At 42.2% G+C, this 23,847-nt stretch overlaps 1 protein-coding gene across 2 annotated transcripts in view; it reads right to left on the bottom strand.

Annotated features, from left to right (window-relative positions):
• LOC308528637 (cytochrome P450 2C19-like) overlaps positions 1-23,847 on the bottom strand; it is a gene marked incomplete at its 5' end in the record, with an annotated part of 83,140 nt that overhangs the window by 41,822 nt on the left and 17,471 nt on the right. Inside the window, 4 exons of one of the 2 annotated variants that reach the window (XM_081104354.1) lie at positions 6,541-7,079; positions 8,104-8,245; positions 17,236-17,423; positions 22,288-22,429. In XM_081104354.1, coding sequence (XP_080960480.1) covers positions 6,898-7,079; positions 8,104-8,245; positions 17,236-17,423; positions 22,288-22,429 — 654 coding nt within the window. In that variant the 3' untranslated portion in view covers positions 6,541-6,897. Of the gene's footprint in view, positions 1-6,540; positions 7,080-8,103; positions 8,246-17,235; positions 17,424-22,287; positions 22,430-23,847 lie in introns of those variants that run through there. The other variant, XM_081104356.1, reaches the window with a different exon arrangement.

Genomic DNA, 23,847 nt, shown 5'->3' with positions numbered 1-23,847 from the left:
TTGACCTCCAGGAAAATAGGCTGTGAGGCCCAGCTACAACTACAGTGGGAGAGATGCTGTCAAGAGACATTTCTATGGAGCAGAACTTGCTTCAGTGGGGCTTTGGTGCTGAATCTGCCCCTTGAGTGTGTCACTTGTGGATGTGTAGCGTTGTAATCTAGTATGGTCTGATGCTGTCCACTGGGTGCACTGGTTCTTGGGTCTCCAGGGAGGTGCAAAGCCGGCCACTGCCTGTGGACACCTGGCAGTAGCTACAAAGAGATCTGCAGATTCCTCCTATTTGTATCAGGTTAGAAAGTGCCCAGGCGAGGTCCATCTGTGAAGCAAGGCAGGCTGTTGATAGTGCTAGGTCTTGGGCCTTTTATTGATAGGTTTGGGGCTCAGAGGAAGTGGGAACTTGTTAGTTCAGTTCACGTGCAGGCCCTTTAAGAGGAATAGCTGGGTCACCAGCAGCCTCCTTGTCACTGAGCCCCAATCCCTGCTGGTTTTTAAAGCCCATAGTTAAGGAGACTTCTTTCCAGCTCTGGGAGCCTGGTGTAGGATGTGACCCCTTGCTCCTCACAGGCAGCCTTCACAGAGACTATCCCTCCAGATAAAAAAGCAGCATACACATGCCTGGCCAGTGTGGCTCAGTAGTTGAGCATGGACCTATGAATTAGGAGGTTACATGCCTGGGTTGCGGGCTTGATCCCCAGTTGGGGCATGTAGGAGGCAGCAAATCAATGATTGTCATTGATGTTTCTCTCCCTCTCCCTTAAAATAAAAACAGCAGCACATGTGGGTGCTCTTCAGCCTCTCCTACCACTCTGTGCTTCCTTTTTTACTTCTCTAGTTGTAAGACTTCCACTCAACCAGCTTCAGACAGTTCTGATGGTTGTCCTATATTTTGGTTATAATTTTGATTGTTTGTGGGAGGGGGGCAAGTATAGGTGTTTACCTACACCACCATCTTGGTTCTCTAGTTTTACAGGACAAAATTTGTATGCTTAAAATTTTCTTTACTGTTCCTTCACCTTTAAGTATTATAGATGCTCTAATTCTAGGTTGGAATTTGTTTTGCTCAAGTCCATTGAAAATTTGCTGTTTTATTTCACTGTTAAAACATCTGGTAACTGATCTTCGTTCCTTTGTTGGTAATCTAGTTTTAGCCTTTGTTACCTGTAATGCACCCAGGTTAGTTTTCATCTTTTCTGCATAGCACTTGGTAAACTAATCCACTATGAGGTCTTTCATTTTCCCTTAATTCTAGGAGTATTTATCCAGTCTGTACACTTAGTTCTTGTTAATTCATTCTTGTTTCATGTTCCCAACATGCTTAGTGAACAAATCAGATTGAGAATGAACAGGTGCTTAATTTTGTGATTATGAGGCTGGATAAGATTAAATATAAGAAATACGGGGAAATACCAAGTAAAATGAGGTCATAGAGGTCACTGGAATGGGTCCAGGGGGGAAAAGAGGAAAAGGAGAAAAAAGAAAAAGTGCACATAGAAAACATTTCAAGGAGTTTGTTATAAAAGAAAGGAGGTGCTTCTTTGGTTCTAGCTAGGACACACAATATGTCCACAGTAATAACAAAGGATGATACATTGGCAGATACTGACAGACTTACAGAGATGCAGTGGTGGCAACGTTCAAAAGTTCTTTTCTAATTGTTTTTATCTTACTGTCAACATGGGCAAGGTACAAAGGGAGGTTAGAGATGTGAGGACAGAGGTGAACCTACTATCACATTCTCACTTGGGAGAGTAAAGACTTAGAACTACTAAGCAACCATGGTTTTGTAATTGGTAAACATTTTTTTTTTTAAAAAAGCCCACAAAAACCTGCTCTGTAGTCTGTTCTTTTAATATTTTCTCAAAACAGGGTTTCTCTGGGATTCCTAATCCCACTACCTTAAGATGGAGATAATCTGATCTGATCTACATTTAAAGATACATGGCAGTAATAACATTCTCCCATGAAACAATCTACACAGTAATGTATGGTTCAGGGAGCATTCAAGATTTCTCTTCCTCACAGCCTGATACACAGACAGGGCCATAAACTATTACATTATGCTCCTCTATTAAGAATCTTGCATTATTTATATTCCTAGGTCTTATTTTCTTCTCTCTGACACTACTCCCACCCCCAATTACTATAGATTTTAAGGGTCCTATCACTCTTTGTTCTATTCTTTTGAATGATATATTGCAACTTCCAGTTTTAGGTTGCTGATCAAGACCCTACATTATATTCCAGAGCCTCCTCTGCATTAACCCAATAGCAGTTGAAATCTTTGTATGACATCTAAACTAATAAAAGACAAAGATGCTAATTGACCATACCTTTGCTATGCCCAAGCCACGCCCACCAGCCAGTCAGAGTGACTATATGCAAATTAACCAAGATGGCAGCTGGCAGCCATGGAGCTGGAGCAAGCAGGAGGCTTGGTTGCCCCAGTGATGGAGGAAGCCAAACTTCCCGCCTCGGGCCTCCACAAAAGGCAACAAAGTTTCAATTATAGAGGCTAAATAAATCCCAGATACCTACTTCCAGCCAGCCTCCACTGGGAGCTTGGGTGGCTGGGGGCTGTGGCCAGCCTGCAAACAGCCATCAGCCCCTCACCCAGGCTGGCCAGTCACCCCAGCGGGAACCCCTACCCTGAAGGGGCTGTGGCTATCCTGAAAACAGCCATCAGACCCTCACCCATGCTGTCTAGGCACTCCAGCGGGAACCCCCACCCTGAAGGGGCTGTGGCCAGCCTGAAAACGGTCTTCAGCCCCTCACCCAGGATGGCCACACCCTCATGGGTGAGGGTTCCTGCTGGGGGGCTTGGCCAGCCTGAAAACAGCCATCAGCCCCTCACCCAGGCTCGCCAGGCACCCCATGGGGGGCCCCCACCCTGAAGGGGCTGTGGCCAGCCTGCAAACAGCCATCAGCTCCTCACCCAGGCTGGCCAGGCACCCCAGCAGGACCCCCCTCCCTGAAGGGGGTGTGACCAGCCTGCAAACGGCCCTCAGCCCCTCACCCAGGCTGTCCAGGCACCCCATTGGGGACCTCCACCCTGAAGAGGGTGTGGCCAGTCTAAAAACAGCCCTTAGCTCCTCACCCAGGCTGGCCAGGAACCCCAGCAGGACCCCCACTCTGATCCGGGACACCCTTCAGGGCAAACCAGCCGGCACCCACCCATGCACCAGGCCTCTATCCTATATAATAAAAGGGTAATATGCAAATTAAACCTAACAGCAGAGCGACTGGGAATGACTGGTCACTATGACACACACTGACCACCAGGGGGCAGATGCTCAATGCAGGAGATGCCCCCTGGTGGTCAGTGCGCTCCCACAGGGAGCGCTCTGCTCAGCCACAAGCCAGGCTGATGGCTTTCAGTACAACGGCGGTGGTGGGAGCCTCTCCTGCCTCCTCAGCAGCGCTAAGAATGTCCGACTGCAGCTTAGGTCTGCTCCCCGCTGGCAAGTGGACATCCTCCGAGGGCTGCCGGGCTGCCAGAGGGATGCCTGATTGCCAGCTTAGGCCCAATCCTCTGGGGAGCAGGCCTACGCCAGCAAGTGGTCATTCCCCGAGGGGTCCCAGACTGTGAGAGGGCACAGGCCGGGCTGAGGGACCCCCTCCCCCGAGTGCACAAATTTTTGTGCACCGGGCCTCTAGTCCTAGCTAATAATAGACAAACATGGTAATTGACTGTACCTTCACTACGCCTCCCATTGGCTAATCAGCACGATATGCAAATTAACTGCCAACAAAGATGGCAGCTTATTTGCATACTGCAGGCAGGGCTGCCATACGGGCCCCCGTGTGCCGCTTAAGCCCCAACCCCAACCGGGACCCCCGTGTGCAGCCCTGGGCAGGCAGGACCCCCGTGTGCAGCCCTGGATGGCGGGGCTTGACGGCGCGATCAGCCTGAGGAATCCTCCTGCAACGGGCTTCTAGTATAATGATAATTCCCATTTAAGCAATGTGAATTCTTATTAAGTTATTAGATCTAGAAGTTGAAATCTTTTATAATGAGTGAATGAATATTAAAATGTCTTTGGTAAGATTAAGAATATTTCTCTCAAAAGGAACACTCGTGCACTGCTGGTGGGAATGCAGACTGGTGCAGCCACTATGGAAGACAGTATGGAGTTTCCTCAAAAAACTAAAAATGGAACTCCCATTTGACCCCATGATCCCACTTCTAGGAATATATCCCAAGAAACCAGAAACACCAATCAGAAAGGATATATATATGCACCCCTATGTTCATAGCAGCACAATTCACCATAGCTAAGATCTGGAAACAGCCTAAGGGCCCATCAGTAGATGAATGGATTAGAAAACGGTGGTACATCAACACAATGGAATACTATGCTGCTGTAAAAAAGAAAGAATTCTTACCATTTGCAACAGCATGGATGGAACTGGAGAGCATTATGCTAAGTGAAATAAACCAGTCAATGAAGGAAAAATACCACATGATCTCACTCATTTATGGATAATAAAGACCATTATAAACTTATGAACAAAAATAGACACAGAGGCAGAGCAGCCTTGAACAGACTGTCAAACTACAGCGGGAAGCCGGGGAGGGTAGGGGGGAAAGAAGGGGGTGGGTAAGAGATCAAACGAAGGATTTGTATGCATGCATATAAGCATAACCAATGGACATAAGACACTGGGGGGTAGGGGAGGCCAGGGGATTGTCAAGGGCAGGGGGAAAAAAAGGAGACATATGTAATACTCTTTGTAACACTTTAAGCAATAAAACAATTTTAAAAAAGAATATTTGCCGAAACCGGTTTGGCTCAGTGGATAGAGCGTCGGCCTGCGGACTGAAAGGTCCCAGGTTCGATTCCGGTCAAGGGCATGTACCTGGGTTGCGGGCACATCCCCAGTGGGGGATGTGCAGGAGGCAGCTGATCGATGTTTCTCTCTCATCGATGTTTCTGACTCTCTATCTCTCTCCCTTCCTCTCTGTAAAAAATCAATAAAATATATTTTAAAAAAAAAAAGAATATTTCTCTCATTTATCTACTTTTTTAGTTTTTTGTTTGTTAATCCTCACCTGAGGGAATTTTTTCTATTGCTTTTTAGAGAGTGGAGGGAGGGGGAGAGACAAAGAGAGAGTGAAACATCAATGTGTCTGATTGGTTGCCTCTGCACGCATGGATGAGCCTGCAACCAAGGTATGTTCCCTTGATCAGAATCAAACCTGGGACCCTTCAGTCTGAGGGCTGACACTCTAACCCTAGCCAGTTTGGCTCAGTGGATAGAGCCTCAGCCTGTGGATTGAAAGGTCCCAGGTTTGATTCCAGCCAAGGGCACATGCCTACTTTGTGGGCTCGATTCCCAGTTGGGGCGTGCAGGAGGCAGCCGATCAATGATTCTCTCTCATCATTGATGTTTCTATCTCTCTATCATTCTCCCTTCCTCTCTGAAATCAATAAAAATATATTTTTAAAAAATAATAATAGCTTTGAATTGGGTGGTGAGTGGTGAGAGTTTGTGGAAGGCCAGAGGCTGGATGCTCTGAGAGCTGGTGCCCTGGCCGTGTGGGTCCAGGTAGCAGTGAGGCCCCGCTCAGCAGTGCAGGTGCACTGGAGGGTGGGCATGCAGATGGGATTCCTCACATGAGCTGCACCTCCACAGGGCTTTCCCTTCTCCCCTCAGAGCTGCCCCTGTTCCCTGGAAGGTTCCGGGGTAAGGAGCTCCCAGAATGATCCCAAGCCTCCCAGATTCACAGGACCTGTTGCTGTGACTCTCTCTTGTCAGTTCTGACAGACTCTGCTTAAGGAAATGGCCCATTTCACGTAGGTTAGTAAATCTGTGGGCATAGAGTTGTCCATAATATTCCTTTATGATCCTTTTAATGTCCATGGCATCAAAGCAATGGCCCTTCTTTTCACTTGGACAATAGTAATTTGTGTCTTCTCTCTTTTCAGGGGTACTGGCTGTATGGGTTTATCAATTCTACTGAACTTTCAAAAATAGCTTTTTTATTTATTAATTTTCTCTATTGATTTCCTTTTTACATGTTTTTTTATTTCTGCTCTGATTTTTATTTTTAGGTTTCTGTGGCTTCCTTTGTATTTACTTCCTCGCTATTACTGATCCCAATTCCAGGGTGGGTTTCCCTACATGATGAAACTGCTCCTGAACACAATTTTTCTCTCTTTTAAATCCAAATCTCAAGTAACTCTAAGTGACACACAGCCAAGAGAGCTTTCCTGTGTGTGTCCCCTTTGTCCTCTGTGCTTAGCCTTAGGAGGACCAGCATGCCTCTTTGTATTACTTTTTTTTTTTTAATCCTCACCCGAGGATGTTTTTCCATTAGGGACTGGAAGAGAGAGGGAAAGACAGAGAGAAATACATCAATTGGTTGCCTCCTGCACGCACCTCGACCAGGGCCTGGGTCAGGGAGGAGCCTGAACCTGGAATCGAACCCGGGACCCTTCAGTCCGCAGGACGATGCTCTATTCACTGAGCCAAACCGGCTAGGGCTATTTTCTTTCATATTTTTTACCTGCCTTATGCACAAAGGAAGGAAAGTCTGAGAACAGGCACAGCAAATGATGCTTTTTATTGAGAACACACAGAGGAGAATGGCTCTGCCCTGGCGCACAGTAATCAGCTTGCTCTGTTCATATTAGCTACACAGTACCACTCAGCATCATATTAGCATACGTGTGGCCAATGCAAATGTTTCAGAGTATGGAGAAGAGCAGATCCATTGCCCAGTGAGACTCAGGAAATGCTCCTTTCATGGAGGCTGGATAATCCTGGATCTTGAGAGAAGGGGGTGATGAGGAGAGGAGAGGTCAGAGAAGGGACCCCCAGGACGGGGATGAAGAGGGAAAGAGATGAACGATGCCCCAGATGAGCGGGAGTTGCTGACAGAAGGTCTGTCCTTCCTCACACAGGAATGAAGCAGAGCTGGTAAGGAGGCGGCACAGAAGCAAAGCCATTCATAACTGGGGTGACATCAAGGTCCTTTACATCGACCACAGCTTTCAAAGTAAACTTCTGTAAGATGGTGGTCAGGAATAAAAACAGCTCCATGCGGGCCAGGCCTTCTCCTGCACACATCCGTTTTCCTGAAAAATAACACACACAAAGAGTAGATAATCCTTGAACACAGACTTTCTGGATGACAGAAAGAGAATGTGCAGTGATTATTTGATTAATGGTTGGTTGGATGGATGGATGGATGGATAGATGGATGGATGGATGGATGGATGGATGGATGGATGGAAGGCAGAATGGTTGGATAAGCAGATGGACAAAGGATGGACATATATCCTGTCCACCCAACATCTTATCCTAACAGGTATCCTTCTTTCAACAAATATTTATTGAGAATCAGCATTATACCAAGTATTTCATTAAGTGTTCTCACTTTATAACTTCTCTTTTAGGTTTCTATCAGTCTTTTTCTAGAAACACACATACATTGGTTGTACTTTCTGCTTGTAGCCTGATGTCTCATGATCATTCTTCACATTCTCATAGCCTTTGTTCCTGCTCTACGTATACCTACTCTTCATCAATCTCCTACACACCCTGAAGTTTCCAGTTTTGTACCACACTGTTCTTTTGGGCTGGGATGCATGCACGTCTCTTGTATTTTCAGTACCAAGCTCAGATTTCATTTCTGAACTTGGAAGAACTGAGTCAACTCTCCAAAACCCCAGTGATCTGGCCTAATAACAAGGGTGGGCTATGAGGAGAGAAAGTGTGTGGGCCTAGGGAGAGGTGCTTCTGGCCATGGACAAAGAGCAATTCTACCAGTCCCAGGGTGAGGGCTACATAAGTTCCAACTGATTCCCAAAAAATATCCTGCCCCATGAAGCACCAACGAAAATAAATTTGTCGCCTAGTCGGTGTGCCTCAGTTGGTTGAGCATCATCCCATGCACCAAGAGGTCGCCGGTTTGATTCCTGGTCAGAGCACATGCCTGGGTTGCAGGTTCAACCCTCATTAGGGGGCGTGCAGGAGGCAGCCCACTGATATTTCTCTCTCATTGATGTTTCCATCTTTCCTTCCTTCCTCTCTCTCTTAAAAAAAATCAATTAAGAAAACATATTTTGAAAAAAAGAGAAGAAAATAAATTTGTATTACCTGCTGAAAAAGCCATGAAGTAGTCACTCTTCTTGAAGTTGCCTCCCTCATCCAGGAAGTGGCCAGGATCAAACTTCTCTGGGTTGGGGAATTCTTTGTCATCTCGCATCACAGAAGTCAGATTTGTTATAATGGTCGTGCCCTGGAAAAAACAGAAGGTAAAGTGAGTTATGAAGGAGTGGTGGAGCCCTAGCTGGTTTGACTCAGTTAATAGAGCTTGGGCCTGTGGACTGAAAGGTCCTGGGTTCGATTCAGTCAAGGGCACATGCCTGGGTTGCAGGCTCGATCCCCAGTGGGGGGGCCTGTAGAAGGCAGCCAATCAATGATTTTCTCTCATCATTGATGTTTCTATCTCTCTCTCCCTTTCCCTTCCTCTCTGAAATCAATAAAAATATGTTTATATATAAAAAAAAGACTAACTATTGGCTGTTAAAATTTGAAGAAAAAAAAAGAAGAAGTTGTGGAGCTGGAAGAAAGATTGCAAGTCCTTTAGTCCAATTTTATGATCTATAGATGAGGAATCCTAGGTCCTAAGAAGGGCAGTGGCATTGTGAGCCAGAGAGAACAAGTAATAAACAACGAGCAGCTTAAGACCAGTGACAAGATGTTGCTAAAGTGAATTCCAATAGCATCTGAAGTGCTGAGTACATGGGTCCTAGGGTGGCGGGCCTTCTGAATCCATTCTGCTCATCACCGCGTTTGGACACTGCTGTATGTCCCCACCACCTACTTTATGACTTCAACCTTCACTCATCTCATAGGGGAATTATGGTTTAAAATGGAAGGTTTAAAAAACGGAAGTTGGAACTTGAAATGTCTGGAGTTATCTGTTCATATGGCTTATATAAACAGACATCTGATCTAATAAAAAATAATCTTTTCTGTGGTCATGACAATAAATACAACTGTTAGTCTTATCATTGCCATGTAGATTGTTAGTCTTGACTTAAAAACATAGAAGCAAAGAACAAACTGATGGTTGCCAGAGGGTAGAAGGGAAGGGATGGATAAATAAGGCAAAGAGCAATATAATAATCAATAGTAGTGTGATAGCTTTGCATGGTGACAGATGGTTACTCGACTTAGTGTGGTGAGCACATAAGATAAATAAATGTTGAATAGTCACAGGGATGTAAAGTACAGCATAAAAATATAGTTAATAATATAATAACTATATATGGTGTCAGGTGGGTACTGAAATTATGGGGGGGACACACTTTGTAAAGAATATGATTGTATAACCACTATGCTATACAGCTGAAACTAATACAAAATAATATTGAATGTAAACTATAATCCTATATAATAAAACCCTAATATGCAAATTGACCAAACGGCAGAACGACCGGTCACTATGACACCAACTGACCACCAGGGGGCATATGCTCAGTGCAGGAGCTTCCCTCTGGTGTTCAGTGCACTCCCACAGGGGGAGCACCACTCAGCCAGAGGCTAGGCTCATGGCTGGCGAGCACAGCGGTGGTGGCAGGAGCCTCTCCTGCCTCCGCTGCAAGAGGGCAGTAAGGAGCAAGGGGTCCCGGACTGTGAGAGGGCACCGGCCGGGCTGAGGGACACCCCCCATCACCACCACCAGTGTATGAATTTTGTGCACCAGGCCTCTAGTTGAAAAATAAAATTCAAAAAATAAATGTTGAGCTCTAGCTGGTTTGGCTCAGTGTATAGAGCATCAGCCCTTGAACTCAAGGGTCCTGGGATCGATTTCGATCAAGAGCACGTTGCAGGCTCAATCCCTGGCCCTGGTCAGGGCATGTCTGGGAGGCAACAAATCAATGTGTCTCTTTCACATTGATATTTCTCTCTCCCCCTCCCTTCCACTCTCTCTAAAAATCAATGGAAAAATATCCTTGGGTGAGGGTTAACAACAACAACAAAAAATACTGAATCACTATGTTATACACCTGAAACTAATATAACATTGTGCGCCAACTATAACTTAAAAATTTTTAAATAAATAAAAAAATACAAGGGAGATTTAATTACAGATTAATCCTAGCCTATAAATACAGAATGTTAAAATTGGGGAAAAAATCATCATTTTGCAACAATTCATTTTAGGATTATTAATCCAGTCAAGTTTTATCAATTAGAACTGTTGGGTGAATAATTGGTTGCCTCCCATACTGGCTCACACTGGGTATCAAAACTGCTACCTCAGTATATGCCCTGATTGGGAATTAAAACATTTTGATGTATGGGACATGCTCCACCCACTGAGCAACCTGGCCAAGGCCCCTTGTATATTTTTAAACAAATAATATATGAAAATATTTTTTAAGATATGAAAAAAGTACAAAGGCAGTATGTTTCTATTGTGTTGCTCAAATACATATTCATAAGAAATAAAGGAAGTATGACCATTATTTCACACCATCAGTACAAATTTACCTGAATGGATCAATGATCTAAATGTAAGTGCTAAAACTAAAAGTTTTAGAAATAGATAAGGGTAAACCTTTGAGACCCTGTTCTGGCAATATTCTTTTTTTTTCATTTTATTTTTAGTATTTATTTAATTGTTTTATTGCTTAAAGTATTACAACGAGTATTACATATGTCTCCTTTTTTCCCCGCCCTTAACAATCCCCTGGCCTCCCCTACCCCCCAGTATCTTATGTCCATTAGTTATGCTTATATGCATGCATACAAGTCCTTCGTTTGATCTCTTATTCCCCCGCTCGCCCCCCCACCCCAACCTTCCCCGGCCTTCCCGCTGTAGTTTGACAGTCTGTTCGAGGCTGCTCTGCCTCTGTATCTATTTTTGTTCATAAGTTTATAATGGTCTTTATTATCCATAAATGAGTGAGATCATGTGATATTTTTCCTTCATTGACTGGCTTATTTCACTTAAGCATAATGCTCTCCAGTTCCATCCATGCTGTTGCAAATGGTAAGACTTCCTTCTTTTTTACAGCAGCATAGTATTCCATTGTGTTGATGTACCACCGTTTTCTAATCCATTCATCTACTGATGGGCACTTAGGCAGTTTCCAGATCTTAGCTATGGTGAATTGTGCTGCTATGAACATAGGGGTGCATATATCCTTTCTGATTGGTGTTTCTGGTTTCTTGGGATATATTCCTAGAAGTGGGATCACAGGGTCAAATGGGAGTTCCATTTTTAGTTTTTTGAGGAAACTCCATACTGTCTTCCATAGTGGCTGCACCAGTCTGCATTCCCACCAGCAGTGCACGAGTGTTCCTTTTTCTCCACATCCTCTCTAGCACTTGTCGTTTGTTGATTTGTTGATGATAGCCATTCTGACAGGTGTGAGATGGTACCTCATTGTTGTTTTGACTTGCATTTCTCGGATGATTAGTGACTTTGAGCATGTTTTCATATGTCTCTTGGCTTTCTGAATGTCCTCTTTTGAAAAGTGTCTATTTAGGTCCTTTGCCCATTTTTTGATTGGATTGTTTATCTTCCTTTTGTTAAGTTGTATGAGTTCCCTATAAATGTTGGAGATTAAACCCTTATTGGTGATAACATTGGCAAATATGTTCTCTTATGCAGTGGGCTTTCTTGTCGTTTTGTTGATGGTTTCTTTTGCTGTGCAGAAGCTTTTTATTTGATGTAGTCCCATTTGTTTATTTTCTTTTTTTTTTTGTCTTTTTTTTTTTTTTAATTTATTGCTTAAAGTATTACAAAGGGTATTACATATGTGTCCGTTTTATCCCCCCGCCCTAGACAGTCCCCTAGCCTCCCCTATCCCCCAGTCTTATGTCCATTGGTTATGCTTATATGCATGCATACAAGTCCTTTAGTTGATCTCTTAACCCCCTACCTCCTGCCCCCCAACCCTCCCCGGCCTTCCCGCTGCAGTTTGACAATCTGTTTGAGGCAGCTCTGCCTCTGTATCTATTATTGTTCAAAAGTTTATAATGGTCTCTATTATCCATGAATGAGTGAGATCATGTGGTATTTTTCCTTCATTGACTGGCTTATTTCACTTAGCATAATGCTCTCCAGTTCCATCCATGACGTTGCAAATGGTAAGAGTTCCTTCCTTTTTAGAGCAGCATAGTATTCCATCGTGTAGATGTACCACAGTTTTCTAATCCATTCATCTACTGATGGGCACTTAGGCTGTTTCCAGATCTTAGCTATGGTGAATTGTGCTGCTATGAACATAGGGGTGCATATATCCTTTCTGATTGGCGTTTCTGGTTTCTTGGGATATATTCCTAGAAGTGGGATCACAGGGTCAAATGGGAGTTCCATTTTTAGTTTTTTGAGGAAACTCCATACTGTCTTCCATAGTGGCTGCACCAGTCTGCATTCCCACCAGCAGTGCACAAGTGTTCCTTTTTCTCCACATCCTCTCCAGCACTTGTCGTTTGTTGATTTGTTGATGATAGCCAGTCTGACAGGTGTGAGATGGTACCTCATTGTTGTTTTGATTTGCATCTCTCGGATGATTAGTGACTTTGAGCATGTTTTCATATGTCTCTTGGCTTTCTGAATGTCCTCTTTTGAAAGGTGTCTATTTAGGTCCTTTGCCCATTTTTTGATTGGATTGTTTATCTTCCTTTTGTTAAGTTGTATGAGTTCCCTATAAATGTTGGAGATTAAACCCTTATTGGTGATAACATTGGCAAATATGTTCTCTTATGCAGTGGGCTTTCTTGTCGTTTTGTTGATGGTTTCTTTTGCTGTGCAGAAGCTTTTTATTTGATGTAGTCCCATTTGTTTATTTTCTCTTTAGTTTCCAATGCCCTAGGAGCTGTATCAGTGAAGAAATTGCTTTGGCATATGACTGAGATTTTGTTGCCTTTGGATTCCTCTAGTATTTTTATGGTTTCCCGTTGTACATTTAAGTCCTTTATCCATTTTGAGTTTATTTTTGTGTATGGTGTAAGTTGGTGGTCTAGTTTCATTTTTTTGCATGTATCTGTCCAATTTCCAAAACCATTTATTGAAGAGACTGTCTTGATTCCATTGTATGTTCTTGCCTCCTTTGTCAAATATTAATTGAGCATATTGGTTCAGATCGATTTCTGGGCTCTCTATTCTATTCCATTGATCTATATGTCTGTTCTTGTGCCAGTACCAGCAGTTTTGAGAACAGTGGCTTTGTAATACAGCTTGATATCTGATATTGAGATCCCACCTACTTTGCTCTTTCTCAGGATCGCTGCAGCTATTGGGGGTCTTTTTTTATTCCAGATGAATTTTTGGAGAGTTCATTCTAGGTCTGTGAAATATGCTGTTGGTATTTCAATGGGAAGTGCATTGAATTTATAGATTGCTTTGGGTAGTATGGACATTTTAATGATGTTGATTCTACCAATCCAAGAACATGGTTTGTTGTTCCATCTGTTTATGTCTTCCTCTATCTCTTCTTTCAACGTCCTGTAGTTTTCTGAGTAGAGGTCTTTTACCTCTTTAGTTAAGTTTATTCCTAGGTAGCTTAATTTTTTTGGTGCGATGGTAAATGGGATTGTTTTTTTAGTCTCTCTTTCTGTAAGTTCACTATTTGTGTATAGAAATGCCATAGATTTCTTGGCGTTAATTTTGTATCCTGCAGCATTGCCGAATTCATTTATTAAGTCTAATAGTTTTTTGATGGAGTCTTTAGGGTTTTTTATGTATAATATCATGTTATCTGCAAATAAGGACAATTTGACTTCTTCTTTTCCAATTTGGATGCCTTTTATTTCTTCTTCTTGCCAAATTGCAATGGCTAATACTTCCAGAACTATGTCGAACAGGAGTGGTGAGAGTGGGCATCCCTGTCTTGTTCCTGTTCTTAGGGGAAATGGTGTTAGTTTTTGTCCATTGAGTATGATGTTGGCTGTGCGTTTGTCATATATGGCTTTTATTATGTTGAGGTATGATCCTTCTATTCCCACCTTGCTGAGAGCTTTTATCAAAAATGGGTGTTGAATTTTGTCAAATGCTTTTTCTGCATCAATTGATATGACCATGTGGTTTTTTTCTTTCAATTTGTTTATGTGATGTATCACGTTTATTGATTTGCGGATATTGTACCATCCTTGCATCCCTGGGATAAATCCTACTTGGTCATGGTGTATGATCTTTCTGATGTACTGCTGGATCCGATTTGCTAAGATTTTGTTGAGGATTTTGGCATCTATGTTCATGAGGGATATTGGCCTGTAATTCTCTTTCTGTGTTGTCTTTACCTGGTTTTGGTATTAGGGTGATGCTGGCTACATAGAATGAGCTTGGAAGTGTTCTTCCTCTTGAATTTTTTGTAGTAGTCTGAGGAGGATAGGTTTTAGTTCTTCCTTGAATGTTTGGTAAAACTCCCCTGTGAAGCCGTCTGGTCCTGGGCTTTTGTTTGCTGGAAGCTTTTTGATGACTGCTTCAATTTCTTCCATAGTTATTGGCCTATTGAGATTTTTAGGTTCTTTCTTATTGAGTTTTGGAATGTTGTATTTTTCTAGGAATATGTCCATTTCCTCCAGGTTGTCTAGTTAGTTGGAGTACAGTTGTCCATAGTATTTTTTAACAATCATTTGTATTTCTGTGGGGTCTGTTGTTATTTTGCCTCTATCGTTTCTGATTTTGTTTATTTGGTTCGTCTCTCTTTGCTTCTTGGTGAGCCTGGCTAGAGGTTCATCAATCTTGTTTATCCTTTCAAAGAACCAGCTCTTGGTTTCATTGATTTTCTGTATTGTTTTTTTGGTCTCTTTGTCATTTATTTCTGCTCTAATCTTTATTGTCTCCTTCCTTCTGCTCACTCTGGGCTTTTCTTGTTGCTCTCTTTCTAATTCTTTGAGATGTAGAGTTAGCTGATTTACTACCATTTTTTCTTTTTTTTTGAGATAGGCCTGTAGAGCTATAAACTTCCCTCTCAAGACTGCTTTCATTGTGTCCCATAGGTTTTGGATTGTTGCGTTTTCATTGTCATTAGTTTCCAGGATGTTTTTAATTTCTTCTTTGATCTCATTGGTAACCCAATCAATATTTAATAACATGCTATTCAGCTTCCCAGTGTTTGAGTATTTTGGGTTGTTTTTATTGTAGTTTTTCTAATATTATGCCATTGTGGTCTGAGAAGATGCTTGGTATGATTTCAATCTTCTTGAATTTGGGGAGACTTTGTTTGTGACCCAATATGTGGTCTATTTTTGAAAATGTCCCATGAGCACTTGAGAACGATGTATATTTCGTGGCTTTGGGGTGAAATGTTCTGAAGATGTCAATTAAGTCCATCTGATCTAGTGAGTCATTTAGGATTGCTATTTCTTTGCTGATTTTTTGTCTAGAGGATTTATCCAATGATGTCAGTGGTGTGTTAAAGTCCCCTACTATGATTGTATTGTTGTCAATCTCTTCTTTTGATACCTTCCACGGTTTGTTTTTTTTTTTATGTATTTGGGTGTTCCTGCATTGGGTGCATATATGTTTATCAGGGTTATGTCTTCTTGTTGTATTGATCCCTTTAGTATTATGAAGTGGCCTTCCTTATCTCTTGTTATGGCCTTCACTTTGAGGTCTATTTTGTCAGATATTAAGTATTGCTACCCCAGCTTTTTTTTTCATTTCCATTTGCCTGAAAGATATTTTTCCATCCCTTCACTCTCAGTCTGTGTGAGTCCCCTATTCTGAGGTGGGTCTCTTGTAGACAGCAAATATATGGGTCATGTTTTTTTATCCATCCAGCCACTCGATGTCTTTTGATTGGAGCATTTAGTCCATTTACGTTTAAAGTTATTATTGAAAGGTACTTGTTTGTAGCCATTTCTATTTTTTGTGTGTGCCTGTTTTCTTTCTTAGCTTTTTATTTCTTCTTTTTACACCAGTCCCTTTAGTGGCAATATTCTTTAGATAGGACCAAAATAAACCACAAGTCAACCTCACATCATTGAGAAGTGTTCTGTGACACGGACAAATAATAAGCCATGCATTTCAAAGACATGACTCAGTGGCCACAAGAAGAAGAGGGAAGACAATCAAAATAAACCTACATTAGGGCACCTACTTTTTTGAAACCAGCATTACCTTCATAGCAGAAATATGACAAGAAAATTTTGAAGAAAAATTGTAGACCAAAAATGTTTTTATCAGTAAAAATACAGAAGTTCTGAACAAAATGTAGCAAATCAAATCCAGCTGTGTAGGCACACTGAGTGGGAAAGTGAAGCCAGTATACAACCATACCAATAGATGCAGAAAATTGATATGAAAATATCAAATACTCATTCAGGACAAAAAATCATGAAAAATAAGAGGGTAAAATTCCCAATCTATAAAGAATATCTACCAAAACATTCTCACTAGTGAGATGTTAAACCTCCACTTTCCTGAAAATTAGAAATAAAGGATGAAAGAAGGATATTTAACCCAGATAGCAGGGTGATGATGTATGTAGAAATTGCAGATTAACCTGGAGACAAATTACCAGCAATGATTTTAAATTTAGCAAGGTTGCTATATATAAGGTCATCAAAACAATAAAATCAATTATATTTCCATGCACTGAAAAAATGTATTAAGAAAATTAAAGGCCGGCTGCTGTGGCTCAGTGGTTGAGTGTTGACCTATGAACCAGGAGGTCATGGTTCAATTCCCAGTCAGGCCATGTGCCCTGGTTGCGGACTTGATCCCCAGTGTGGGATGTGCTGGAGGCAGCCAATCAATGGTTCTCTCTCATCATTGATGTTTCTATCTCTCCCTCTTCCTTCTTCTCTGAAATCAATAAAAGTATATTTTTTAAAAAAGGAAAATTAGAGAAAACCCCCTCCTAATTGGGAGTGTATACCTTACCTATTAATTGAAAGATTCAATGTGTCATGATGTTAAGACTTTCCAAATTGATCTAATGACACCCTGGTAAAAGTCCCAGCAGATTGTTTTGGCACATTGACAAACTGATATTAACATTAGTTTGGAAATGTAAGCAGCTAAGATTAGCCAAACAACATTAAAGAAGTAGGACAAATTTGCAAGACCGACACTGTCAGATGTCAGAACCTGCTATACAGGCTGATAGTCGCACCTGGAAAGACTAGAGTCCCTCGAGCTGCCACAGTGTGGTGTCTGCCCCTCTCTCATCTTGTGTCGACAGAAGATGAACACCAACCACACTGTGAAAATGGGACCTCCAAGACCACTGAGGTCAGTGTGGGTGAAACACATCTTACCTTGGGGATGAGGTAGTTCCTGAAGTTAACATCACAGGTCACCGCATGGGGCAGGTTGGTGGGGAGGAGGTTAAGGTATCTCTGGACCTCGTGCACCATGGCATCCGTGTAGGGCATGTGACTCCTGTCTTGCATGCAGGGGCTCCGCTCTCTGCCAACGACGCGGTCAATCTCTTCCTGGACTTTAGCTGGTAAGACATAAGTAAGACAGATGGAAAACAGGAAAATGTATACCGTATTTACATACCGATTCAGGGATACATGCAGCACTAGGGTGTCTTGATGTCATTATAAACATCAGTTATATGCCCAGAAATACACCCAGACACAGAGAAATATTTGCCATGTAGATACATACAGCTCTCCTACTAGATAGACTTACTATACATCAACCCATACCTGTTTAAGCATACCTCATGATATAAACAGAAATGATGAAATGGTCAAGGAATTACAGTCCTTGTACAAAGAAAAATAGGACATCAAATATAATTTTATATCAAAATAATATGTGGGTTGGAAAGTGAAATGATAATGTATGTTTTGTGTATTTGTATGTTTTGTGTATTTCTATCTCTTTCCCTCTCCCTTCTTCTCTGAAATCAAAAAAAGTCTATTTTAAATAAATAAATAATGACTTCTATTTCTTACTTGCCTATTTTTAGACAATGTCTGATTTCCTGGTAAGGAAGGTGAGAATTTACTTCTCCATCCCCGCCTCATACAAAATACACACAGACATGCCCACAATTCCCTTTATTCTGTTTTCCCCAATATAGTTAGATCACATTTCAACATCATTCTGACTATATATCCTCTCTGGTAAGACGACTATGATTATGTTTCATTTTTGGTACTTTCTTGGACTTAATCATGATTCTTTCCTTCAATTCACAATTTTCTCTATCTTCATTAAGAATCTCTCTCTCGCCCTCCCCCTCCCTCCCTCCCCCTCCCCCTTCCCCTCCCCTCCCCCTCCCTCCCCCTTCCTCTCCCTCTCCCTCTCCAAAAAGCTTTATTGTTTCATTTGGTCCAATGCATGGAGAGGGCTTCAGGATGGTTAAAAGAATGGCTAGCAGTTTCGGGGAGAGGCTCAGGTAAAAGCCAGACACCAGGAAATGCATAGTGGGCCCCTCAAAGGCCTCTGGGCTCCAAAGGCTCCTAGTCGTGCTGGAGGGTGAGCCTTTCCAAGGATACTGGCCCAGCCCAGCCTGGGGGCGGGCAGCCTGCGGAGGGGAGCCAGGTGTCACCCATCTTCTTGATGAGCTTCACCTCCTCACCCAGGAAGTGGTTCTCCCTGAACTCACAGAGCTGAGGGGCTGTGGGTAGAACCCAGGACCTGCAGCTCCAACAGGGCCTGGCCACGTTCCTCTCCAAGGCCAGGGCGCCTTCCATGGCCCTGAGTTTCACCCACTCATCTTGGGGAGGCTCAGCGCGTCCTGGAGAGAACGCGGCCACCGCGCTGGTTTTGCAACTTTAAGAGCTGCTCAGCGCCCTCGCGCTTCTTGTCCACCAACTCGGGGAAGAAATGGCCCGCGCCCTGGAGAGCCACATCCTCGTGTTGGAACAAGAAGCCCAGAGAGAGGTAGGTGGGAGCCTGCAGATGCAGGCCAGGCGGTTGACGGCAGCCTCCCCCTCGGTGGAATAATTCTGACGGGTTTGGGAGCTCATGGTTGTTCGGTAAGAAGGAGTTAAGGTAGGAAAACACCCGGTGTGTTGGCTGGTCCCGCAGGTGGCTCTGAAGGTGGTGACTGGATAAGAAGCTGGAAGGTGGTCGGAGGCTGGAAGAAGGGGCGTCCCGGGGTCTGTTCTGTCCAAACACTGTTGAAGCAAGAGTCAGGCCCGGGACCGCCAAGGGCACTGTCGATTTAGAATTATGTCTAAATACTGAGGTAGATGCTTCTAACTCCTAATAACAATTTCCCCGTTATTAGGAATCCTCAGATAATCAATCATTTCTCTTTTTTGCTTGGTGTCTCCCCTCACACCTGCTTTATCCACCTAATCATATTGAAGTGGATATTTCCTAGGCCTGGCATCTAGCAAGCTCCCTGACAATTTCCTTCTCCTTTGAGCCCTCCTGATTTCTTGAGCCCATGACTTCCTCTGACGTGGAAACGGACATTTGGATGAAAAAAGGAAAAGGGGGGTGGGGTGTAAAGGTTTTGTCAAACGTACAGGTCTGAGAATATACTCTTCAATGTACAGTTTGATAGTTACTCTTGAGAATTCTGATGGTGTCTGAATCCCAATCCTTACACACGAAATGATGCAGCTCTTTGAATGTTTTTGTGATTTTCTTTTTAATCCTCATGTTCTGAAATTCATGACCCTGTGTCTTGGGTTGGATGCTTTTATTTCATTCACTCTGATACACGTGTCAGGGAATTTTCTATCTGCACGGCAACTATGGAGGTCTTTCCTCCAGACCTGTTCACTCTCTGGAGTTTTTAAAAATCTGGCTGCTGAATTTCAGGAAGTAGGATGGAGAAAGAAACTAAGAGTCTCTGAATTCTAGAAATAGATTCTTACCTAACGTTTCTTTAAAGCCCTACACCTCATTCTTTCCCTGTCATTTCTCTAGAAAGTAAACCTCCCTCATTGTATTGGGGAAAAGCAGTTACCTGATAAAAGGAGTTGTCCAAGGGACTTGGGCAGCCCTGACCAGTTTGGTTCAGTGGATAGAGCATCGGCCTGCGTACTCAAGGGTCCCAGGTTCGATTCCGGTCAAGGGCATGTACCTTGGTTGCGGGTACATCCCCAGTGGGGAGTGTGCAGGAGGCAGCTGATTGATGTTTCTCTCTGTTGATGTTTCTAACTCTCTATCCCTCTCCCTTCCTCTCTGTAAAAAGTCAATAAAATATATATATTTTTTAAATAAAAAAGGGACTTGGGCAGGGAGAGCTACCTTTCCAGCCTGTTTCTGCTTCTATCTTCTTTGACACTGGTACTTCTAAATACCAAAACTTATACACCCAGCCAGCGTGGCTCAGTGGTTGAACATCGACCCATGAACCAGGAGGTCACGGTTTGATTCCCAGTCATGGCATATGCCTGGGTTCCGGACTCAACCCCCAGTGTGGGGCGTGCAGGAGGCAGTCAATCAATGCTTCTCTCTCATCACTGATGTTTCTATCTCTCTCTCCCTCTCCCTTCCTCTCTGAAATCAATTTAAAAAAATAAATAAATAAGTACCAAAACTTATAGGGATGTAGGGACACAAATAAATTTTTTAAACTTGATTTTTATTGCTGACACTATTGCAGATGTGCCCAGTCTCCGCGCCCCGCGCCCCCCATCCTCCCCTTACCTTTGCCTGCCTCCACCCAGCTCTAGCCCTTCACTTCCCTCTGGACACTGTTGTCTGTGTCCATGGGTTATGCACATATGTTCTTTGGCTAATCCCTTCACCTTTTTCACCCAGACTAACCCAACCCCTCCCCTCTGTCAGCTGTCGGTCTGTTCCATGTATCCATGCCTCTGTTTCTATTATGTTCGTCAGTTTATTTTGTTCATTAGATTCCACATATACTAGTAAGTGAGATCATTTGGTATTTGTCTTTCACTGACTGGCTTATTGCACGAAAGGACCTAAATAGACCCTTCTCCAAAGAGGACATACAGATGACCAACAGACATGAAATAAGGCTCAACATCACTAATCATCAGAGAGATGCAAATTAAAACCAGGTGTCAGCTCACACCTGTCAGAATGGCTATCATCAACAAATTAACAAACAACAAGTGTTGGCAAGGATGTGGAGAAAAGGGAACCCTCGTGCACTGCTAGTGGGAATGCAGACTGGTGCAGCCACTGTGGAAAACAGTATGGAGGTTCCTCAAAAACTTAGCAATGAAACTACCTTTTGACCTAGCGTCCCCACTTCTGGGAATATATCCTAAGCATCACAAAGATTCCTCCTCATGGAACTTCCTCTTCTGACAGTTGAGGTTACAATTTCATCCTCTCTACAGAGTTCATTATCTCCCCTCTATATGCTCTCTGCATTTCAGATATTTGTTGAGGATTTGTTGGCTGTTTCCTGACCTCCTCTTATCCAGCTTTAGAAGACTAATTCTCATTTGCAATAGGTTGTAACCATTTTAGTGGGATTTTAACACAGGAAAAAAATAATGTGTGTTTCTAAACTGCTATGCATAACCGTAACTCTATAAAGGTATATTTCTCTCCTAGCCAGTTTGGCTCAGTGGATAGAGCATTGGCCTGCGGACTGAAGGGTCCCAGGTTTTATTTCTGTTGTGAAGGGCAGGAACCTTGGTTGCAGGCTCCTCCCTGACCCGCGCCATGGGCAGGGCTAGTGCAGGAGGCAACCAATTGATGTATTTCTCCCACATCGATATTTCTCTCTGTCTTTTCCTCTCGCTTCCACTCTCTCTAAAAATAAATGGAAAAATATCCTCGGGTGAGGATTTTTTTAAAAAAGGTATTTTTCTAATATAAAGTGCTTGGAAAAGATCTTGTTTTGGCAACCAACTCCTTTCTGGAAACAGACTTCTGAAATAACAAAATTCCTTTATGCAATATCTTAAGCCTGAAGAGGACCACATTGCTTGTGAATCTCAAATTTTAGGATACTTTCTAGAATGGAAATGATCTCAGGCAGCCTCACTAAGTAAGTCTCTAGGATTTTCACTTATGCTTCAGTAAGAAGAGTTTCCACTAGGACCTTGCATTTTCAGAAAGAGGGGAGATCTCTGAGGCATATACCCACTGTTTAAAGTGAGCAGCCTTTTCATAATAAAACCACTGTGCAGTCCCAGGCCACTCCATGCTGGTGTGTGCCTGCCAGGAAATCCAGACTGCACTGTATTGCTTTGGCTACTGCCCACAGCGTCTTCACTCCTCTAAGACATCAGCCTATATTTTAGAAAGATGTCCCATTATTATCCCTTCTTTAAACTTGGCAAAACAAAGCAGGTCAGAGGTATTTTAATAATGACATTTCTCTAAGAGAAACAAGATGGAATGTCCTTGCTGTGTCTTTCCAACGTCTTTTCTGAAATTCACCCCTCCCACCATGCTGGGCGTACCTGAGACCTCTGGGTGCTTGAGCAGGAGCAGGAGAGCATATCTCAGTGTGGTACTTGTCGTCTCTGTCCCAGCTCCAAAGAAATCAGACACGGTGATTGTCAAGTTGTCAATAGTAAACTCCCCGTGCGGATTGTGCTTTTCCTAGGAATAGTTTGATGAAATTATTTGACAAATTCATTTTCCAGAATTCCAGTTAATCCAAAATAATTCATTTGTTTTAAAGTTAAGCCAACATACAAACTGCAAGGTGCAATTTTTGAAAACAAAACAAAACAGCTCAACAACAAAGATAAGCAAAGGACTTGAATGACATTTATCTGGAGATTAGAAATAGGTAACAGCACATGAAAATATATTCAGTATCACTGGTCATCAAGGAAATGCAAATCAAAGCCACAGGATACTTCATATTCATTAGAACAGCTTTAATAATTATAAAAATTAGAAAATAAGTATTGGCAACTGTCAAAAAATAGGAACCCTCATTCACTGCTGGTGGGAATGTAAATGCTGCAGACACCATAGAAAAGCTTGGCTGTTCCTCAAATCTTAGACATAACATTGCCATAGGTCCCATCAATTCCTCTCCTAGGAATGCACCCAACAAAAATGAAAGCAGGTCCATGAAGAAACTTGTATACAAATGTTATAGCATCATTACTCATAAGAGCCAAAGGCAGACACAGCACAAATATCCATCAATAGATAATGAATAAATAGTTTTCTGAGTACAGGTCCTTTGCCTCCTTGGTTAAGTTTATTCCGAAGTATCTTAATTTCTTTGTTGCAATGGTAAATGGGATTATTTGTTTAGTTTCTCTTTCTGAGAATTCATTCTTGGTCTATAAAAAAGCCATTGATTTTTGGGTGTTGATTTTGTATCCTGCCACATTGCCAAATTCATTTATTTTATTTATTTTTCAGGAAGAGCAATTTTATCTTTCTATTAAATATTCTTCCATTTTATCCCATATTTTACTGAGTTATAAGAAATAACATTAGCATTAGAAAAACTAAGAAGAAAGATAAATGTGGATAATCACTAAACATATGAAAAGAAAAATTATAACAGGGTTGAACTTTATAAACTTAAATTAATATGAGATAATTTTTAAACTGTGCATATCAAAGCAAATTTTACTATTAAAATTATTTAACACTGGTTTTTCAAGAAGGAAACTAAAAATATTTTTATTTAAAAAAAATAGGCCTGTGTTCTGCTACAAAATTTCCCCCCAAGTTCTGATATTTCTTTTATTTAAATTTGGGAAGAAAATGCCATTCTGATGGCACAAAATGCATAAGTTTTAATTGTTTTAATGCCAGCACAGAATTTTAACAACTATTAATGGAAAACAGATTAAGGTCATTAAGTGCACAACACTGATTTCTGGCCAGCTTCTGGTATTTTGTTTCTCCATTAGTTCTCCCAAGGAAAACTTAAGTTGAATCTTCAGCAGAATAATCCTCAAATATACTTCATAAGCAAAATGAGTGGGTATACTTCATAACCAAACAATAGCTTTTGTTTACATAGTTTTTGGATTTTGTTGTTCCTA

This window comes from Myotis nattereri, assembly GCF_964212035.1.
Source record: "Myotis nattereri genome assembly, chromosome: 13".
NCBI lineage: Eukaryota > Metazoa > Chordata > Mammalia > Chiroptera > Vespertilionidae > Myotis > Myotis nattereri.
Note: the sequence above shows the minus strand (reverse complement) of the source record. Positions and strands in the feature narration are given on the sequence as shown.